This window comes from Salvelinus alpinus, chromosome 1 (assembly GCF_045679555.1).
Source record: "Salvelinus alpinus chromosome 1, SLU_Salpinus.1, whole genome shotgun sequence".
In the NCBI taxonomy this organism is placed as follows: Eukaryota; Metazoa; Chordata; class Actinopteri; order Salmoniformes; family Salmonidae; genus Salvelinus; species Salvelinus alpinus.
In genome coordinates this window covers 11,359,145-11,379,238 of record NC_092086.1, presented here as the reverse complement: position 1 = coordinate 11,379,238, position 20,094 = coordinate 11,359,145, and the positions used below count along the sequence as shown (strand labels likewise).

At 41.2% G+C, this 20,094-nt stretch overlaps 4 protein-coding genes across 4 annotated transcripts in view; all 4 read right to left on the bottom strand.

Annotated features, from left to right (window-relative positions):
- Positions 1-2,103, bottom strand: part of LOC139554938 (nuclear transcription factor Y subunit gamma-like) — a 94,477-nt gene extending 92,374 nt beyond the window's left edge. The window contains exon 1 of the mRNA XM_071368668.1: positions 1,985-2,103. The gene's annotated coding sequence lies outside the window, so the exon portion shown is untranslated. The remainder of the gene's footprint in view (positions 1-1,984) is intronic.
- Positions 1-19,157, bottom strand: part of LOC139581409 (NACHT, LRR and PYD domains-containing protein 12-like) — a 234,075-nt gene extending 214,918 nt beyond the window's left edge. The window contains exon 1 of the mRNA XM_071412172.1: positions 19,062-19,157. Within this exon, the coding sequence (XP_071268273.1) occupies positions 19,062-19,144 (83 nt within the window). The 5' untranslated portion in view covers positions 19,145-19,157. The remainder of the gene's footprint in view (positions 1-19,061) is intronic.
- Positions 1-20,094, bottom strand: part of LOC139583688 (NLR family CARD domain-containing protein 3-like) — a 672,088-nt gene that overhangs the window by 85,068 nt on the left and 566,926 nt on the right. The window lies entirely within an intron of this gene.
- Positions 887-13,991, bottom strand: LOC139539889 (NLR family CARD domain-containing protein 3-like). The gene is made up of 8 exons (XM_071343275.1): positions 13,787-13,991; positions 11,326-13,168; positions 10,877-11,050; positions 5,970-6,143; positions 4,109-4,282; positions 3,413-3,459; positions 2,424-2,989; positions 887-2,282 (listed from the first exon to the last, which is right to left on the bottom strand). Exons 1-7 carry the CDS (start codon positions 13,989-13,991, stop codon positions 2,463-2,465), a joined length of 3,144 nt encoding a protein of 1,047 aa, XP_071199376.1. The 3' UTR covers positions 887-2,282; positions 2,424-2,462.

Genomic DNA, 20,094 nt, shown 5'->3' with positions numbered 1-20,094 from the left:
ATCTACCCACCTGGGGACTGAGGGTTATGAGAGAACCCCCACATCACTAGCTTCTCTTTATTCAACCTGCCATCTACCCACCTGGGGACTGAGGGTTATGAGAGAACCCCCACATCACTAGCTTCTCTTTATACAACCTGCCATCTACCCACCTGGGGACTGAGGGTTATGAGAGAACCCCCACATCACTAGCTTCTCTTTATACAACCTGCCATCTACCCAACTGGGGACTGAGGGTTATGAGGGAACCCCCACATCACTAGCTTCTCTTTATACAACCTGCCATCTACCCACCTGGGGACTGAGGGTTATGAGAGAACCCCCACATCACTAGCTTCTCTTTATACAACCTGCCATCTACCCACCTGGGGACTGAGGGTTATGAGAGAACCCCCACATCACTAGCTTCTCTTTATTCAACCTGCCATCTACCCACCTGGGGACTGAGGGTTATGAGAGAACCCCCACATCACTAGCTTCTCTTTATACAACCTGCCAATCCTAACCTCAACTATAACCACACTGGTTGGCATTTATTGTCATGAATCTTGTCCTGGAGGCAGTTCAGCAAAGTGGTCACTAGCTGGCACAGGAACAAAGTAATAAAATCCGATATTAATCCTAACCTCAACACTAACCACACTGCTAATCCTGACTTGTCTAGTTAAATAGACATTACATTTACATTTTTGTTTTTGAAATTAAGACCATGAAACAAAATTATTTTCCTCAAATGTTTACGATACAGCCAATTCTGACTTTGTAGCTGGCATATCTAGAGGAAATCGCCCAGTTCTGCCTACAGGTCAAGATTCATGACAAACGTCAACCTGCGACTGGCAGAGACAATGTAAATTCAATAATGAAACTGTTTTCACAATTAACATGCTTTTCTTGTTTCAAGTATGTTTTATTATGGAAAGTACAATATATCCTTGTATACTTGTACAACTATGGAGAGTATGTCCATATATAATTGTACAATTTGTTATTCAACATGAAAGACACACAACAAATGATCACATTGGTATTTTAACGGTGTTATTGTAGGAGTTTAAATGTTTAAACAGAGGATCTATCTAAAACAGTATAAAACAAGATGATAAACAGAGGATCCATCTAAAACAGTATAAAACAAGATGATAAACAGAGGATCCATCTAAAACAGTATAAAACAAGATGATAAACAGAGGATACATCTAAAACAGTATAAAACAAGATGATAAACAGAGGATCCATCTAAAACAGTATAAAACAAGATGATAAACAGAGGATCCATCTAAAACAGTATAAAACAAGATGATAAACAGAGGATCCATCTAAAACAGTATAAAACAAGATGATAAACAGAGGATCCATCTAAAACAGTATAAAACAAGATGATAAACAGAGGATCCATCTAAAACAGTATAAAACAAGATGATAAACAGAGGATCCATCTAAAACAGTATAAAACAAGATGATAAACAGAGGATCCATCTAAAACAGTATAAAACAAGATGATAAACAGAGGATCCATCTAAAACAGTATAAAACAAGTGCAGTATGTTCTGAGAATGTTACTTTAACGTCAATTCATAACGTCACACTATAACTTCAAGGGAGTCTTGTGGAAAGACTGCATGTTGTTTTGGGTGGATTGAGTGACGTCTTCATCAACATTTGCAGAATATTCCTGTAATATTTTCACCTCTTGTCAGACGCCAACAGCCTAGTCGGCTGCAGACATTCATAAGGAGTTCAAGTAGTTTATTTGCCATTTGCAGGTATTAAAAGTAATACATACATTGTAATTCCTTGTTGGAGCTCTCTCACATATAGGACAGTACATACCAGAGGAGGCTGCTGAGGGGAGGACGGCTCATAATAATGTCTGGAACAGAGTGAATGAAATGGAACACATGGAAACCACGTGTTTGATACCATTCCACTTATTCCCCTCCAGACATTACAAGCCTGTCCTCCCAAAATAAGGTCCACCAACCTGCTGTGGTACAAACACAAACAGTAAAATACATCATAAAATCACACTGTGTGTGTGTGTGTGTCCTGTGTATGTTTAAAGTGTGTGTGTGTGTGTGTCCAGTGTGTGTTTAAAGTGTGTGTGTGTGTGTGTGTCCAGTGTTTGTGTGTGTGCATCTAGTGTGTTTGTCCGTTTGAGTGTGTGTGTGTCCAGTGTGTGTGTGTGTGTGTCTGTGTCTGTGTCCAGTGTGTGTGTGTGTGTTCAGTGTGTGTCTTTGTGTGTGTGTGTCTGTTTGAGTGTGTGTGTCTAATGTGTGTCTAATGTGTGTGTGTGTGTGTGTGTGTGTGTGTGTGTGTGTGTGTGTGTGTGTGTGTGTGTGTGTGTGTGTGTGTGTGTGTGTGTGTGTGTGTGTGTGTGTGTGTGTGTGTGTGTGTGTGTGTGTGTGTGTGTGTGTGTGTGTGTGTGTGTGTGTGTGTGTGTGTGTGTGTCAGGTTATTATTTACAGGGACACTGAGGAGTCATCATGAACCCTAAACCCTGGATAGAGGGGCTCAGTGAATGTGGAGGTGATTGTGATCAGGTGGGTCAGTGTGTCAGAGGAGACTCTGTAGAAGGACAGAGTGCCGGCTGGCCAGTCCAGATACACTCCTACTCTGTGGGAGCTGTTGGAGGGGCCATCTATGATAGTGGAATTCTTATTGTGCCTGGCAATGCAACTGTTGTTATAGCAGAACAGACTCCAGGACTTGCCATTACATCCAAGACAACAGTCATCACCCCTTCCTCTCCTGTTGATTCCTTTATATGTCACTCCTATATCAACCCTGTACCCAGTCCACTCTACCTCCCAGTAACAGCGCCCAGTCAGACCCTGTCTACACAGCACCTGTCTACAGTCCTTACTAAATCTCTCTGGGTGTTTAGGATACGGCTGCTTCTCTGTCCTCCATGTCACCTTTCTGTTCTCCTCAGACAGAGAGAGGAGTCTGTTTACTGTGTTTGGGTCCAGCGTGAGATCACAGACATCTGATGGATGAAATCAGACACAATATTAGAAATCATCATCATTCACATTAGAATGTTAACTCACTTTTCACTAATTCATTTAATGTAGATGTTTCTAGGTATCAAAAGGAGAAGTTAAGGTAACTTGAGACTTGTTGAATGATCATATGTTATACTGTATGGTAATATAAAACACACTTATTCCCATTAATTACACACACACACACACACACACACACACACACACACACACACACAAACACACACACACACACATTGTCAAAGCAACTCTTTGTAAATGTTGGTGTCCCTGATTTCTGCTTCTGTAGAACTACAGCTGATATTTAATATGACCAAGTAAGTAATGATGGTGGTCTTTGACTTTGACTTAACTTGAATTAAGACTTATTCTTAGTCATATTCTTCACAGCAGTTAACACTCACATTTTCTAAGCCCAGGTTTCATTGTGTTCTCTCCACCATGTTCCACACTGTAGCGGTAAGCAGAAGAACAGACAGTCATTGAGGGATACACCTGAACACACACACACACACACACACACACACACACACACACACACACACACACACACACTAGACACACACGGTCAAGTGTTGGTAAGAATGTTTGTCTGTGTGTGTGAGTGTTCAGTGTTTGTGTCCAGCGTGTGTGTGTGTGTGTGTGTGTGTCCAGTGTGTATGTGTGTGTGTGTGTGTGTCCAGTGTGTATGTGTGTGTCCAGTGTGTATGTGTGTGTGTCCAGTGTGTATGTGTGTGTGTGTGTGTGTGTGTGTGTGTGTGTGTGTGTGTGTGTGTGTGTGTGTGTGTGTGTGTGTGTGTGTGTGTGTGTGTGTGTGTGTGTGTGTGTGTGTGTGTGTGTGTGTGTGTCCAGTGTGTGTTTCACACTGGACAAAAACACACACACTCTGGACACATACACACACACACACAAGACACACACATACACACACACACACTGCACACACACACTGGACACACACACTAGACTCACACACACACGCACACACACACACACAGTAACATATCACTTTGTCCAATTGGTGGTAATAATGTTTGTCTTAAGGAGCCTGATAAGTCAAACATGTCTGATATGAACATTGACATAAACCCTCTACATACTTGAGATTCTCCAGTCTGCAGTGTGGATCCTCCAGTCCAGCAGAGAGCAGTCTGACTCCTGAGTCTCCTGGGTGATTGTAGCTCAGGTCCAGCTCTCTCAGGTGTGAGGGGTTTGACCTCAGAGCTGAGACCAGAGAAGCACAGCCTTCCTCTGTGACTAGACAGCCTGACAGCCTGCAAAGAGTCAAATCATATTAAAACCACACTATTCTTTGGTGGTGAAGATAGTGGCAGTATATTTATTCTAAATTTTCAGATACATCAGTGTCCTGAAACCTGCCATATCTATTCATAAATTAATGTATCATTATTAGAAATGACAAAATATTAAAGTATTGCTTGTGGATTTAAACATGTATAGTACAAATATTTGAGTAGATTGACCAGACCAGTTTAAAAAGCAGTATCAGTCAAAAGACAGACAGTGAGGTATCAGATTTAGATTGTATTGAGTATACAGTCCACACCATATCTATTTTGACAGTGAAGCTAACATTTTAAATGTGGCTCTATACTCCAGCATTTTGGATTTCAGATCAAATGTTTCATATGAGGTGACAGTATATAATGTCACCTTTTATTTTGAGGGTATTTTAATACAAATCTGTTTCACCATTTAGAAATGAAAGCACTTTATGTATATGAACACAATGACTACATCAAGCCTGTGATCGAGAAAGATCATGAATGAATCATGAGTAACAATGAGTGAGAGAGTTACAGAGGCTACAACAAAACATGCTAACCTCTCACCATTACCAATAACAGAGGCTACAACAAAACATGCTAACCTCTCACCATTACCAATAACAGAGGCTACAATAAAACATGCTAACCTCTCACCATTACCAATAACAGAGGCTACAACAAAACATGCTAACCTCTCACCATTACCAATAACAGAGGCTACAACAAAACATGCTAACCTCTCACCATTACCAATAACAGAGGCTACAACAAAACATGCTAACCTCTCACCATTACCAATAACAGAGGCTACAACAAAACATGCTAACCTCTCACCATTACCAATATCAGAGGCTACAACAAAACATGCTAACCCCTCACCATTACCAATAACAGAGACTACAACAAAACATATTAACCTCTCACCATTACCAATAACAGAGGCTACAACAAATCATACTAACCTCTCACCATTACCAATAACAGAGGCTACAACAAAACATGCTAACCTCTCACCATTACCAATAACAGAGGCTACACCAAAACATGCTAACCTCTCACCATTACCAATAACAGAGACTACAACAAAACATGCTAAACTCTCACCATTACCAATAACAGAGACTACAACAAAACATGCTAACCTCTCACCATTACCAATAACAGAGGCTACAACAAAACATGCTAACCTCTCACCATTACCAATAACAGAGAATACAACAAAACATGCTAACCTCTCACCATTACCAATAACAGAGGATACAACAAAACATGCTAACCTCTCACCATTACCAATAACAGAGGCTACAACAAAACATGCTAACCTCTCACCATTACCAATAACAGAGGCTACAACAAAACATGCTAACCTCTCACCATTACCAATAACAGAGACTACAACAAAACATGCTAACCTCTCACCATTACCAATAACAGAGGCTACAACAAAACATACTAACCTCTCACCATTAACCTCAAATAAAAGATGACATTCTGTACTGTCGCCTAATATGAAACGTTCTATCTCAAATCCAAAATGCTGGAGCATAACACCACATTTAAAACTGTAAGCTTCACTGTCCAAACACATATGGTGTGGACTATGTGTGTCTGGTAAACACATGTGGATCTGGTGAACAGTTATCACTTGTTGACCAACTACAGGAATACTGACCTCAGAGTCTCCAGTTTACAGTGGGGATTCCCCAGTTCAGCAGAGAGCAGCTTCACTCCTGAATCCTTCAGGTCATTGTTACTCAGATCCAGCTCTCTCAGGTGTGAGGGGTTTGACCTCAGAGCTGAGACCAGAGAAGCACAGCCTTCCTCTGTGACTCCACAGCCTGACAGCCTGCAAAGAGTCAAATCATATTAAAATCACACTGATATTCTTTGGTGGTGAAAATAGTGCAGTATATTTTTTCAAAATGTTTAGATACATTAGTGTCCTGAAACCTGCCATATCTATTCATAAATGAATGTATCATTAGTAGAAATGACAAATTATCAAAGTATTGCTTGTAGAGAGAAACATGTATAGTCCAAAAATGATGCAGAATAGTTAATCCATGCTTTTGTTGCTTCTAGGTTGGACTACTGCAATGCTCTACTTTCCGGCTACCCGGATAAAGCACTAAATAAACTTCAGTTAGTGTTAAATACGGCTGCTAGAATCCCGACTAGAACCAAAAAATTTGATCATATTACTCCAGTGCTATCCTCTCTACACTGGCTTCCTGTCAAGGCAAGGGCTGATTTCAAGGTTTTACTGCTAACCTACAAAGCATTACATGGGCTTGCTCCTACCTATCTCTCTGATTTGGTCCTGCCGTACATACCTACACGTACGCTACGGTCACAAGACGCAGGCCTCCTTACTGTCCCTAGAATTTCTAAGCAAACAGCTGGAGGCAGGGCTTTCTCCTATAGAGCTCCATTTTTATGGAATGGTCTGCCTACCCATGTGAGAGACACAGACTCGGTCTCAACCTTTAAGTCTTTACTGAAGACTCATCTCTTCAGTAGGTCATATGATTGAGTGTAGTCTGGCCCAGGAGTGTGAAGGTGAACGGAAAGGCTCTGGAGCAACGAACCATCCTTGCTGTCTCTGCCTGGCCGGTTCCCCTCTTTCTACTGGGATTCTCTGCCTCTAACCCTATTACAGGGGCTGAGTCACTGGCTTACTGGTGCTCTTTCATGCCGTCCCTAGGAGGGGTGCGTCACTTGAGTGGGTTGAGTCACTGATGTGATCTTCCTGTCTGGGTTGGCGCCCCCCCCTTGGGTTGTGCCGTGGCGGAGATCTTTGTGGGCTATACTCAGCCTTGTCTCAGGATGGTAAGTTGGTGGTTGAAGATATCCCTCTAGTGGTGTGGGGGCTGTGCTTTGGCAAAGTGGGTGGGGTTATATCCTTCCTGTTTGGCCCTGTCCGGGGGTATCATCGGATGGGGCCACAGTGTCTCCTGAACCCTCCTGTCTCAGCCTCCAGTATTTATTCTGCAGTAGTTTATGTGTCGGGGGGCTAGGGTCAGTTTGTTATATCTGGAGTACTTCTCCTGTCTTGTCCGGTGTCCTGCGTGAATTTAAGTATGCTCTCTCTAATTCTCTCTTTCTCTCGGAGGACCTGAGCCCTAGGACCATGCCTCAGGACTACCTGGCATGAAGACTCCTTGCTGTCCCCAGTCCACCTGGCCGTGCTGCTGCTCCAGTTTCAACTGAAGGCCAGAAAGATCATCAAGGACAACAACCACCCGAGCCACTGCCTGTTCACCCCGCTATCATCCAGAAGGCGAGGTCAGTACAGGTGCATCAAAGCGGGGACCGAGAGACTGAAAAGCAGCTTCTATCTCAAGGCCATCAGACTGTTGAACAGCCACCACTAACATTTAGTGGCCGCTGCCAACATACTGACTCAACTCCAGCCACTTTAATACTGGAAAATTTGATGTATCAATTTATCACTAGCCACTTTATATAATGTTTACACACCCTACATTACTCATCTCATATGTATATACTGTACGCTATACCATCTACTGCATCTGCCATCTTGATGTAATGCATCACTAGCCACTTTAACTTCCCTAGGGTAGGGGGCAGCATTTGGAATTTTGGATGAAAAGTATGCCCAAATTAAACTGCCTTCTACTCAGGCCCAGAAGATAGGATATGCATATAATTAGTCGATTTGGATAGTAAACACTCTAAAGTTTCCAAAACTGTTAAAATAATGTCAGTGAGTATAACAGAACTGATCTGCCTGTGATTATTATTATTTGACCATGCTGGTCATTTATGAACATTTGAACATCTTGGCCATGTTCTGTTATAATCCCCACCCGGCACAGCCAGAAGAGGACTGGCCACCCCTCATAGCCTGGTTACTCTCTAGGTTTCTTCCTAGGTTTTGGCCTTTCTAGGGAGTTTTTCCTAGCCTGCATTGCTTGCTGTTTGGGGTTTTAGGCTGGGTTTCTGTACAGCACTTTGAGATATCAGCTGATGTACGAAGGGCTATATAAATAAATTTGATTTGATTTGATTTAGTACAAATATTTGAGTAGACTGACCAGACCAGTTTAAAAAGCAGTATCAGTCAAAAGACAGACAGTGAGGTATCAGATTTAGATTGTATTGAGTATACAGTCCATACCATATCTATTTTGACAGTGAAGCTAACATTTTAAATGTGGATCTATACTCCAACATTTTGGATTTCAGATCAAATATTTCATATGAGGTAACAGTATATAATGTCACCTTTTATTTGAGGGTATTTTAATACATATCTGTTTCACCATTTAGAAATGAAAGCACTTTATGTATCTAGTCCCCTATTTGAAGAAGTCATAAGTATTCTGACCAATTCACTTTTAGTGTATTAAAGTAGTCGAAAGTGTAGTTTTTGGTTGTAAACTAGTTGGTTGCATTTGCAGTTTGTTTTGGTTGTGTTTTGGGTTTGTTTTGTCCAATAGTAACTGAATGGTGGATGATGACTGGAATTATTTTCTGTTTAAGTTAGTAGATAACATGCTTCCAAACAATACTAAATTAATCCTGATGATGCCATGATTAAGAAATAATATTAATGAATCATGAATAATAATGAGTGAGAAAGTTACAGAGGCTACAACAAAACATGCTAACCTCTCACCATTACCAAATAACAGAGGCTACTACAAAACATGCTAACCTCTCACCATTACCAATAACAGAGACTACAACAAAACATGCTAACCTCTCACCATTACCAATAACAGAGGCTACAACAAAACATGCTAACCTCTCAACATTACCAATAACAGAGACTACAACAAAACATGCTAACCTCTCACCATTACCAATAACAGAGACTACAACAAAACATGCTAACCACTCACCATTACCAATAACAGAGGCTACAACAAAACATACTAACCTATAACCATTACCAATAACATAGACTACAACAAAACATGCTAACATCTCACCATTACCAATAACAGAGGCTACAACAAAACATGCTAACCTCTTACCATTACCAATAACAGAGGCTACAACAAAACATGCTAACCTCTCACCATTACCAATAACAGAGGCTACAACAAAACATGCTAACCTCTCACCATTACCAATAACAGAGGCTACAACAAAACATGCTAACCTCTCACCATTACCAATAACAGAGGCTACAACAAAACATGCTAACCTCTCACCATTACCAATAACATAGGCTACAACAAAACATGCTAACCTCTCACCATTACCAATAACAGAGATTACAACAAAACATGCTAACCTCTCACCATTACCAATAACAGAGGCTACAACAAAACATGCTAACCTCTCACCATTACCAATAACAGAGACTACAACAAAACATGCTAACCTCTCACCATTACCAATAACAGAGGCTACAACAAAACATGCTAACCTCTCAACATTACCAATAACAGAGACTACAACAAAACATGCTAACCTCTCACCATTACCAATAACAGAGACTACAACAAAACATGCTAACCTCTCACCATTACCAATAACAGAGGCTACAACAAAACATACTAACCTATAACCATTACCAATAACATAGACTACAACAAAACATGCTAACCTCTCACCATTACCAATAACAGAGGCTACAACAAAACATGCTAACCTCTCACCATTACCAATAACAGAGGCTACAACAAAACATGCTAACCTCTCACCATTACCAATAACAGAGGATACAACAAAACATACTAACCTCTCACCATTACCAATAACAGAGGATACAACAAAACATGCTAACCTCTCACCATTACCAATAACAGAGACTACAACAAAACATACTAACCTCTCACCATTACCAATAACAGAGGCTACAACAAAACATGCTAACCTCTCACCATTACCAATAACAGAGGCTACAACAAAACATGCTAACCTCTCACCATTACCAATAACAGAGGCTACAACAAAACATGCTAACCTCTCACCATTACCAATAACAGAGGGGGTATGATCCTTGTTCCTCTGTAACTTTCTCATTCATCATCATTCACGATTCATTCCTGATTATTCATAATCATGGTAGCATCCACATGAATGTAGAAGTGTTCAGAAACATATTCTATTCTTACTGACAATACAAGTGAAGTGACTCCAAAATGACAGGACAATATTCACCATTCAGTTTCTATTGGAAAAATATAATCCAAAACAAAACCAAAACAAACTGCAAATGAATTCAACAAGTTAGTAGAATCACAAGCTTGATGTAATCACTGCAGGCATGGAATTTGGGACAAAATACTACACTTATGACTACTTTAATACAATATAAGTGAATTTGTCCAAATAATTAAGACTTCTTCAAATGGGAGAACTACGTACAGAAAGTGATTTCATTTCTAAACTGTAAAATATATGTTTAAATACCTTTAAAAGGTGAAATTCTCCTAATATGAAACGTTCTATCACAAATCCAAAATGCTGGAGCATAGCACCAAATGTAAAACTGTAAGCTTCACTGTCCAAACACATATGGTGTGGACTATGTGTGTCTGGTAAACACATGTGGATCTGGTGAACAGTTATCACTTGTTGACCAACTACAGGAATACTGACCTCAGAGTCTCCAGTTTACAGTGGGGTTTCCCCAGTCCATCAGAGAGCAGCTTCACTCCTGAATCCTTCAGGTCATTGTTTCTCAGATCCAGCTCTCTCAGGTGTGAGGGGTTTGACTTCAGAGCTAAGACCAGAGAAGCACAGCCTTTCTCTGTGACTCCACAGCCTGACAGCCTGACAAAGAGATCATTATGACTTCGTTAATTTAACACCAGTAGTGTAGAAGGACAATGGCAGATGCATTTGGTTTATTCTCCTAAACAACATATAGATTCATCTTCCGTCTGTTAGAATTGTACGGTCATAATGTTATACTAATGTGAAAATCAATGAATTTATTCAATATGTTATTCAATATAATATTATATACATATTATAATACACATTTTTCTCTAAACTGAATATTTCTTCCTGATGATTAGTTCTTATATGTCATTTTATTTACTCACAGAACAGCTCTGGAGGCTTTGACCACTGGCAGCAGCCTCAGAAGACCTTCCTCTGATCTGGAGTATTTCTTCAGGTCAAACACATCCAACTCCTTTTCTGAAGTCAGCAACACAAAGACCAGAGCTGACCACTGTGCAGGTGAGAGTTCTTCTTCTGAGAGACTTCCTGATCTCAGGTAGCTTTGGATCTCCTCCACTAGAGAATGGTCATTCAGTTCATTCAGACAGTGGAACAGATTGATGTTCCTCTCTGGAGAGGGATTCTCCCCGATCTTCTCCTTAATGTACTTGACTGTTTTATCATGGGTCTTTGAGCTGCTTCTTGTCTTTGTCAGTAGACCTTGTAAGTGCTTCTGATTGGACTCCAGTGAGAGGCCCAGAAGGAAGCGGAGGAACAGGTCCAGGTTTCCCGTCTCACTTTGTAAGGCTTTATCCACAGCATTCTTGTAGACAGTAACTTTAGGCTTGTCTCTGAACAGCGCAGAAAGCTTCCTGGACGTTGATTGCGGTTCGGCCATTAGATTCTCATTGTTGTTGATGAATGAGAGGAACACATATACAGCAGCCAGAAACTCCTGAATGCTCAGATGAACAAAGCAGTATACCTTAACCTGGTACAGCCCACATTCCTCTTTAAAGAGCTGTGTGCACAATCCTGAGTACACTGAGGCTTCACTGACATCAACGCCAGCCTCTTTCAGGTCTTCTTCATAGAAAATCAGATTGCCCTTCACTAGCTGTTGAAAAGCCAGTTTTCCCAGTGACAGAATGCTCTCTTTATTCCAGTGTGGACCTGTCTCTTCTTTCCCAAGATACTTTTCATTCTTCTGTTTGGTATGAAACACCACAAGGTGTGTGTACATCTCAGTCAGAGTCTTGGGCATCTCTTCTGTCTTATGTTTCAGCATGTGTTCAAGGACTGTTGCAGAAATCCAACAGAAGACTGGAATGTGGCACATGATGTGGAGGCTCCTTGATGTCTTTATGTGTGAGATGATTCTGCTGGCCATGTCCTCATCACTGAATCTCTTCCTGAAGTACTCCTCCTTCTGTGGGTCATTGAACCCTCGTACCTCTGTCACCTGGTCAACACACCCTGAAGGGATCTTATTGGCTGCTGCAGGTCGGGTAGTTATCCAGATGAGAGCAGAGGGAAGCAGATTTCCCTTGATGAGATTTGTCAGCAGAACATCCACTGAGGTTGACTCTGTGACGTCACAACAGATCTTGTTCTTCTGGAAGTCTAGGGGCAGTCGGCACTCATCCAGACCATCAAAGATGAACAGAACTTTGTACTTGTTGTAGATGGAGATTCCTGATTGTTTGGCTTCCTTTGAGAAGTGACTGAGAAGTTCAATGAAAGTGTGTTTTTCCCCTTTCAGCAAATTCAGCTCCCGGAATGGGAATGAAAATACAAATTGGACATCCTGATTTGCTTTTCCTTCAGCCCAGTCCAGAATGAACTTCTGCACAGAGACTGTTTTTCCAATGCCAGCGACTCCCTTTGTCAGCACAGTTCTGATAATTTTGTCTTGTCCAGTTAAGGGTTTGAAGATGTCTTCACATTTGATTGCAGTCTCTGGTCTTGCTTGTTTCCTGGTTGTTGTCTCAATCTGTCTCAGCTCATGTTCATTATTGACCTCTCCTGTTCCACCCTCTGTGATGTAGAGCTCTGTGTAGATCTTATTGAGAAGTGTTGGGTTTCCTTGTTTAGCGATCCCCTCAAATACACATTGAAACTTCTTCTTTAGATTAGATTTGATGTCACGTTGGCAAATCACAGCAAGTTCATCTGAATGAAGAAATAACACAGAGGATATTAATATTACGTCTGTTTTAATGCCTATAGTATTGTAGGACTGTTAAAAAGTTGAAAATTATAATAATTTATTCTCTTAAATGTCTCTATAAATGTGTAAATATTTTCATAATGCATTACAGACTGGTGTGACTGATTATATTGTTATTGGTATTATTCAAATCAAATCAAATTGTATTTGTCACATACACATGGTTAGCAGATGTTAATGTAAGTGTCGCGAAATGCTTGTGCTTCTAGTTCCGACAATGCAGTAATAAATAACGAGATATCTAACCTAACAATTCCAAAACTACTACCTTATACACACAAGTGTAAAGGGATAAAGAATATGTACATAAAGATATATGAATGAGTGATGGTACAGAACGGCATAGGCAAGATGCAGTAGATGGTATCGAGTACAGTATATACATTTGAGATGAGTAATGTAGGGTATGTAAACAAAGTGGTATTATTAATGTTGTCTCTCTCTCTAAATTAATCACCACAACACATCCCTACTGCTACTTGATGAGGTCACTAGGTGTTGTGTTAAGGCTGCTTCAATATCATTGAGTTACACAGCTACTTTAGCTGTACTTTAGATACCGTTTTTAAATGTTATAAAACAGAATTCAACATGATTCAGACAGATCTTACTTTTCTCCAGTGTGTCAGCAAGCTCCTTCTGGTTCATTTTCCTCAGGAAGTGCAGTGTGATCTTCAGAGCCCCCTCTCTGGCACTGCTCTCCTGCTTCTCATCTTCAGCATCCACCACTTCCTGCTTCTGACTCGCAAAGCCTTCTGGGAGTTCTGGACTAAGAATCCTCTTGAACATCTTCAGCTCGTTCTTCACAAATGTCATAATTTTCTCTTCAAGCAACTGAAATAAATAAAGTAAATAAGTTAAGCAAGAGAATAAATGTTTTCTCATTAACACATTAATGATTGATTGACAGATCAACTTTACTTGGGGTAAACAAAAACAAATGTACATAACAGGACCACATACTCTGAATATGGAGGCCAGGTCTGTTTGATGACTCTGGGAAGACTGACCACTGAGAATCTCTGACTCTGATCTCTCCTGTTGGTTTCTGTGGACAAAACATGAGAGGAGTCCGCACACGCACAGACACACACACACACAGACACACACACGCACAGACACACACACACACACACACACACACACACACACACACACACACACACACACACACACACACACACACACACACACACACACACACACACACACACACACACACACACACACACACAGACACACACACACACACGGAGGGAATGTTGTGTTTGTTTAATATTGTTTTAGGACTATAAAATTGGACAAAAGTATTAGACTATGGATTATGAAAACAACAAAAAGAAATGGGAAAATGGGAGAGGAGAAATGACTAGAGACAGTGTTGTTTAACTCACTGACCTTGACCCATGAGTTCTTCTTACCTTTGTTCAGTAGAAAAGACTCCCTCTCTAAAGTTTAGAGGAGGTCCCATAGACTGGTCACTCTTCATGGACACACAGCTGGGTACAGGGGAGGCTGGTCTCTCCTGATTGATTGGTCTTCAACACAACAGAGACAAACATGACATCTCTCATCTACTCTGAGCTCAGATGGGGAAACAGAAGAAGAGTTTCATTCCAAAAAGCTATATATCCATTTTCAGAAATGTTCGTAAATTAGCTTTTATTCTTTAAAGAAGTTATGTTTATGTTTTTTGCTAAATGAGGAGACGGAACGTGGGTACCTGCTTCTATAAACCAATGAGGAGATGGCACGTGGGTACCTGCTTCTATAAACCAATGAGGAGATGGAACGTGGGTACCTGCTTCTATAAACCAATGAGGAGATGGCACGTGGGTACCTGCTTCTATAAACCAATGAGGAGATGGCACGTGGATACCTGCTTCTATAAACCAATGAGGAGATGGCACGTGGATACCTGCTTCTATAAACCAATGAGGAGATGGCACGTGGGTACCTGCTTCTATAAACCAATGAGATGGCACGTGGGTACCTGCTTCTATAAACCAATGAGATGCAACGTGGGTACCTGCTTCTATAAACCAATGAGATGGCACGTGGGTACCTGCTTCTATAAACCAATGAGGAGATGGCACGTGGGTACCTGCTTCTATAAACCAATGAGGAGATGGCACGTGGGTACCTGCTTCTATAAACCAATGAGGAGATGGCACGTGGATACCTGCTTCTATAAACCAATGAGGAGATGGCACGTGGGTACCTGCTTCTATAAACCAATGAGATGGCACGTGGGTACCTGCTTCTATAAACCAATGAGATGCAACGTGGGTACCTGCTTCTATAAACCAATGAGATGGCACGTGGGTACCTGCTTCTATAAACCAATGAGGAGATGGCACGTGGGTACCTGCTTCTATAAACCAATGAGGAGATGGCACGTGGGTACCTGCTTCTATAAACCAATGAGGAGATGGCACGTGGGTACCTGCTTCTATAAACTACTGAGGAGATGGCACGTGGGTACCTGCTTCTATAAACCAATGAGGAGATGGCACGTGGGTACCTGCTTCTATAAACCAATGAGGAGATGGCACGTGGGTACCAGCTTCTATAAACCAATGAGGAGATGGCACGTGGGTACCTGCTTCTATAAACCACTGAGGAGATGGCACGTGGGTACCTGCTTCTATAAACCAATGAGGAGATGGCACGTGGGTACCAGCTTCTATAAACCAATGAGGAGATGGCACGTGGGTACCTGCTTCTATAAACCACTGAGGAGATGGCACGTGGGGACCTGCTTCTATAAACCAATGAGGAGATGCAGCGCGAACTGCGTCACAAATAGAACTGACTTCTAGACGCTCGTTGGCGGCGCGAGCAGTGTGTCATTTTTAATAACGAAATTAATTTAGGACGCGAGCGTTGTAGTCAGCCCCGCTAAAAGGCTGGTGTCTTTACTCTGCCTTCTCCAGGGGCATGTTGAGGTAAATTTACTAACCGGGAGGGTTGAATTATGTAATTTATTGGTGGGCTGGAAGACGCACTCTTGTCTTTTCTATTCCGAGGTTGTTTACTCACAATATCAGATATTAAGATGTTTTTTATAATGAATGTTTACTGAGGTTGAGGCTCTGACTAGTGATTATTTACCCGGTGTTCAATACCTGCTATTGAGGTGCCCTGAAAATAATATTCAAAAGATTGGTCCTTGGACACAGAGGGGTTAAACACTAAAGTTACCGTCCATCTAGTGAAGAGAGGAGAACCGGACAGAGCTAGCCAGCATCCGTCAACGAGAGAATGATGCATTGTTAGCTAAGTTAACTAGGATGCTGCTGGTATAGTAGCTAGCTAGCTTACCGAGCTGTACCGACTAGCTTGGCTAGCTAGCTGGTCGCTCTCTACCTCGTCTCGATGAAAATGACGAATCCGGTGAACCACAAAATGAAACAAGGACAGAGAGTGAAAAGGATCTGGCTACACTCATACTGTCCCTGACCGTAAAGAAAAAAGCAAATTGAACACTGAACTTCGGTGTCTCAACACTGTAGTGAACTCCATCGTTATTCCCCAAGATCACCTCAGCCAACTCTGCGCGTAACCGGACAATATGCTTGGCGCCACACCGAACGTGGACGCGGACAGTTCTGTACGGGGACGCGGACAGTTCTGTACGGGGACGCGGACAGTTCTGTACGGGGACGCGGACAGTTCCAGAACGCGGACATGAGCAGTGCAACACAATCAACTAAACCCAGTCTTTACAGTGGGTTACATTAGTAATATTCATTTTTTATTATTATGTTAAACAAACATTCTAAGTTTTTTTATAACAATGTTTTGAGATCTGGGCCCATATCGCCAAAGTGTCTCAGAGTAGAAAATTGGTCGTATAAGTGCTGAGAATAAAGACATTTTACACTTATGGGTATAAATTAAAGCTATACATGAAGTCTCTAGTCCCACCTAGTCGGCAGATATTTAGGACCCCTCGTGAGCTGTCTTAAGTAGTTAAGAGTTAACAGCGGGTGTCTTGATAATACTGTAGCGACCCGCACAGACAGCTGTGTGTTATGTGTTAGGCTAGTAGGTGGTTGTGTTGTACTGACCAGTACCCAGTGTTCGCGGGGTCCGACATGTCAATCAATCTGCTATCTGCCAATCACGGGAATGCCTGGAATGTTCTGATGCCGGGCATCCTGGCGGTTGGCGAAGTGGCGTGGAGGGGGGTTGGGCAGGGGGATGGAGCATTGGAAGTTAAGACCAGGTTTAGCCTTTGTTCTCCCTCTTTTACATCTGGGCTTCACAAGAGAAGGTCACGATTGGCTTGTGGGTTATCTGTCATTTATTTGGCGTGTGCTACGGCCCAAACAGTAGCCTGTGCAAAGTTGGTTTAATAAACCGTCCATTCGCAAACTCAAGCCTCTGTCTGGACAATTGTTCATTTATGATCTTGTCAGGTCATTACAATACTATAGAATAATGCAGCGAGTCAGTGGTTCCTGTGCCACATGTAATTGCTTTCTAGTAGTTAAAAATAATGTTTTTATATTTCTATATGATCAATCCATAAATAATATAGACCTACATGCAACAGTATGTCTTGTGCTTTTGACAATGATTTATGTATAATAATTATGTATAACAAGTGATTCCATGTATGTACCTAAAGCATTTTGTCTTAATTTTGGCAGATTAACTCATGTTTATTTCTGAAGGTTAACTCAGGTTTTCACCCTGTGGCAGGAGTTGGAGCTGTGGCTGAAAGGTGGCTGGTTTGAAAACGGCGGACTTGATCTGACCACTGGAGGGCTGCTGGGTTCACATCCTCAAAACATTAACCTTCCGTTGATCAGAACTCTACAGGTTCTTCTTCACTGAACCCAAAAATATATATTTAACTTTTAGTGGTTCCATATATTAAGGAAGTGATAGAAGCCTTTTTGGTTCTATAAGGAACCTTATTTTCTAAGAGTGTATAATAAATATGTTTTTCTTTTGATTATTTAATTATCTACATCATGTTATTTCAAGTTCTCCCTTTGGAGCGCAACATCACGTTGTTAAATAATAATCCTAAATTGGGCATGGCAATAAATTGGGCAATTGAAGGTATCTAGGGCGTAATATGTGTTCCATGAATATGAACATTGTTGCAACGTCGTAGGCAACATTATTGGCAAGGGACTTGATGCCTACTATGCCAAAGATATTTAGAGTTGTTAAACGGGTGTGAAGAGTGTGTTGATATAACGGTAATATTGTCAAAATTCTGCTTGTAACAACGATCAGAAATGGTTAAAACAATATGCATTCCATTATATTAGGCAATAATTAAGAGTAGGCAAAGTGGTTGTGTCATGTGAAAAATTCTATCAAATGTCTTCCATTGCAACGAGTACAGTCAGGGTGCCGTGGAACCCCTGCAGTACCTCCACAGACCCCGGATTGAGAACCCCTGCAGTACCTCCACAGACCCCGGATTGAGAACCCCTGCAGTACCTCCACAGACCCCGGATTGAGAACCCCTGCAGTACCTCTACAGACCCCGGATTGAGAACCCCTGCAGTACCTCCACAGACCCCGGATTGAGAACCCCTGCAGTACCTCCACAGACCCCGGATTGAGAACCCCTGCAGTCCCTCCACAGACCCCGGATTGAGAACCCCTGCAGTACCTCCACAGACCCCGGATTGAGAACCCCTGCAGTACCTCCACAGACCCCGGATTGAGAACCCCTGCAGTACCTCCACAGACCCCGGATTGAGAACCCCTGCAGTACCTCCACAGACCCCGGATTGAGAACCCCTGATTTAGCAGATGCTCTTATCCAGAGTGATTTACAGTAAGTGCATTCATCTTAAGATAGCTATTTATTTTGGAAATAAACGTAATAAATTCTTCATAAAATTGTCATCTTACCTCTTAGCTTTGGTGTCATGTCCCCCAGAGAGATGCATTTTAGAGGCAGGGCCTTCCTCCTCTCTCTCCCCAGAGAGACTCATTTTAGAGCACTGTCCCCTAAACAGAGATCCAGCATGTTGGTTGTGGTTAACACAGTGACAACTAAACAGAGATCCAACATGTTGGTTGTGGTTAACACAGTGACAACTAAACAGAGATCCAACATGTTGGTTGTGGTTAACACAGTGACAACTAAACAGAGATCCAACATGTTGGTTGTGGTTAACACAGTGACAACTAAACAGAGATCCAACATGTTGGTTGTGGTTAACACAGTGACAACTAAACAGAGATCCAGCATGTTGGTTGTGGTTAACACAGTGACAACTAAACAGAGATCCAGCATGTTGGTTGTGGTTAACATGGTGACAACTAATTATTGAAGGTCAATTGTTCTATTTTATTAATTATCTCTTAGAAATAAAACATTTACTAACAGATACATCCAAACAGTCAGGTGATTTAATTAATAGATAACTAATAATAATAATACCAATATAATAAGAGTAATATTATTAATAATAATAATGTCTCACTTTCTCTTTTAATAATTCCTCTCATTCTAGTGTGTTGCTTTGTTCAACAGGTCTGATATTATTCTGCTGTTACTGAATTCAGTTCATAATAACAATGTTAAGAAAAGTATGTTCAGTGGTTTCATACCAAATTACACAGGAAGCAGGAGCTCATTGTAATTTAGAAAACAACAAATGTTCTGATATTCTGAAAGATGATTTACAACTATGATACATTAACATTTTGACAAATTGTAAAATAACCACGATATACGAATCGTATAATACGATATATGAACAATATGTTTTGAACTTGACTTGCCTACGCCCAGTTAGCGCCATTTTGTATGATTGAACTGTCACGTAGCTGTCCCAGGTGAAATGGACTGTTAGATCTGAGTGTTTTACTGTCATTCACTATACTAAAATAACACCATACATTTAATGTCTCTACACACTTTACAATAATCCCTGGG

Excerpts from the sequence above, each read along its gene's own strand:
- LOC139539889 (XM_071343275.1), bottom strand. The coding sequence starts at position 13,991 with ATGACATTTGTGAAGAACGAGCTGAAGATGTTCAAGAGGATTCTTAGT. Across the intron at positions 4,283-5,969 it reads TGTAAACTGGAGACTCTGAG|GCTGTCAGGCTGTCTAGTCA; the intron begins GTCAGTATTCCT and ends GACTCTTTGCAG. Across the intron at positions 2,990-3,412 it reads GAAACCTGGGCTTAGAAAAT|ATGTCTGTGATCTCACGCTG; the intron begins GTGAGTGTTAAC and ends TTCATCCATCAG.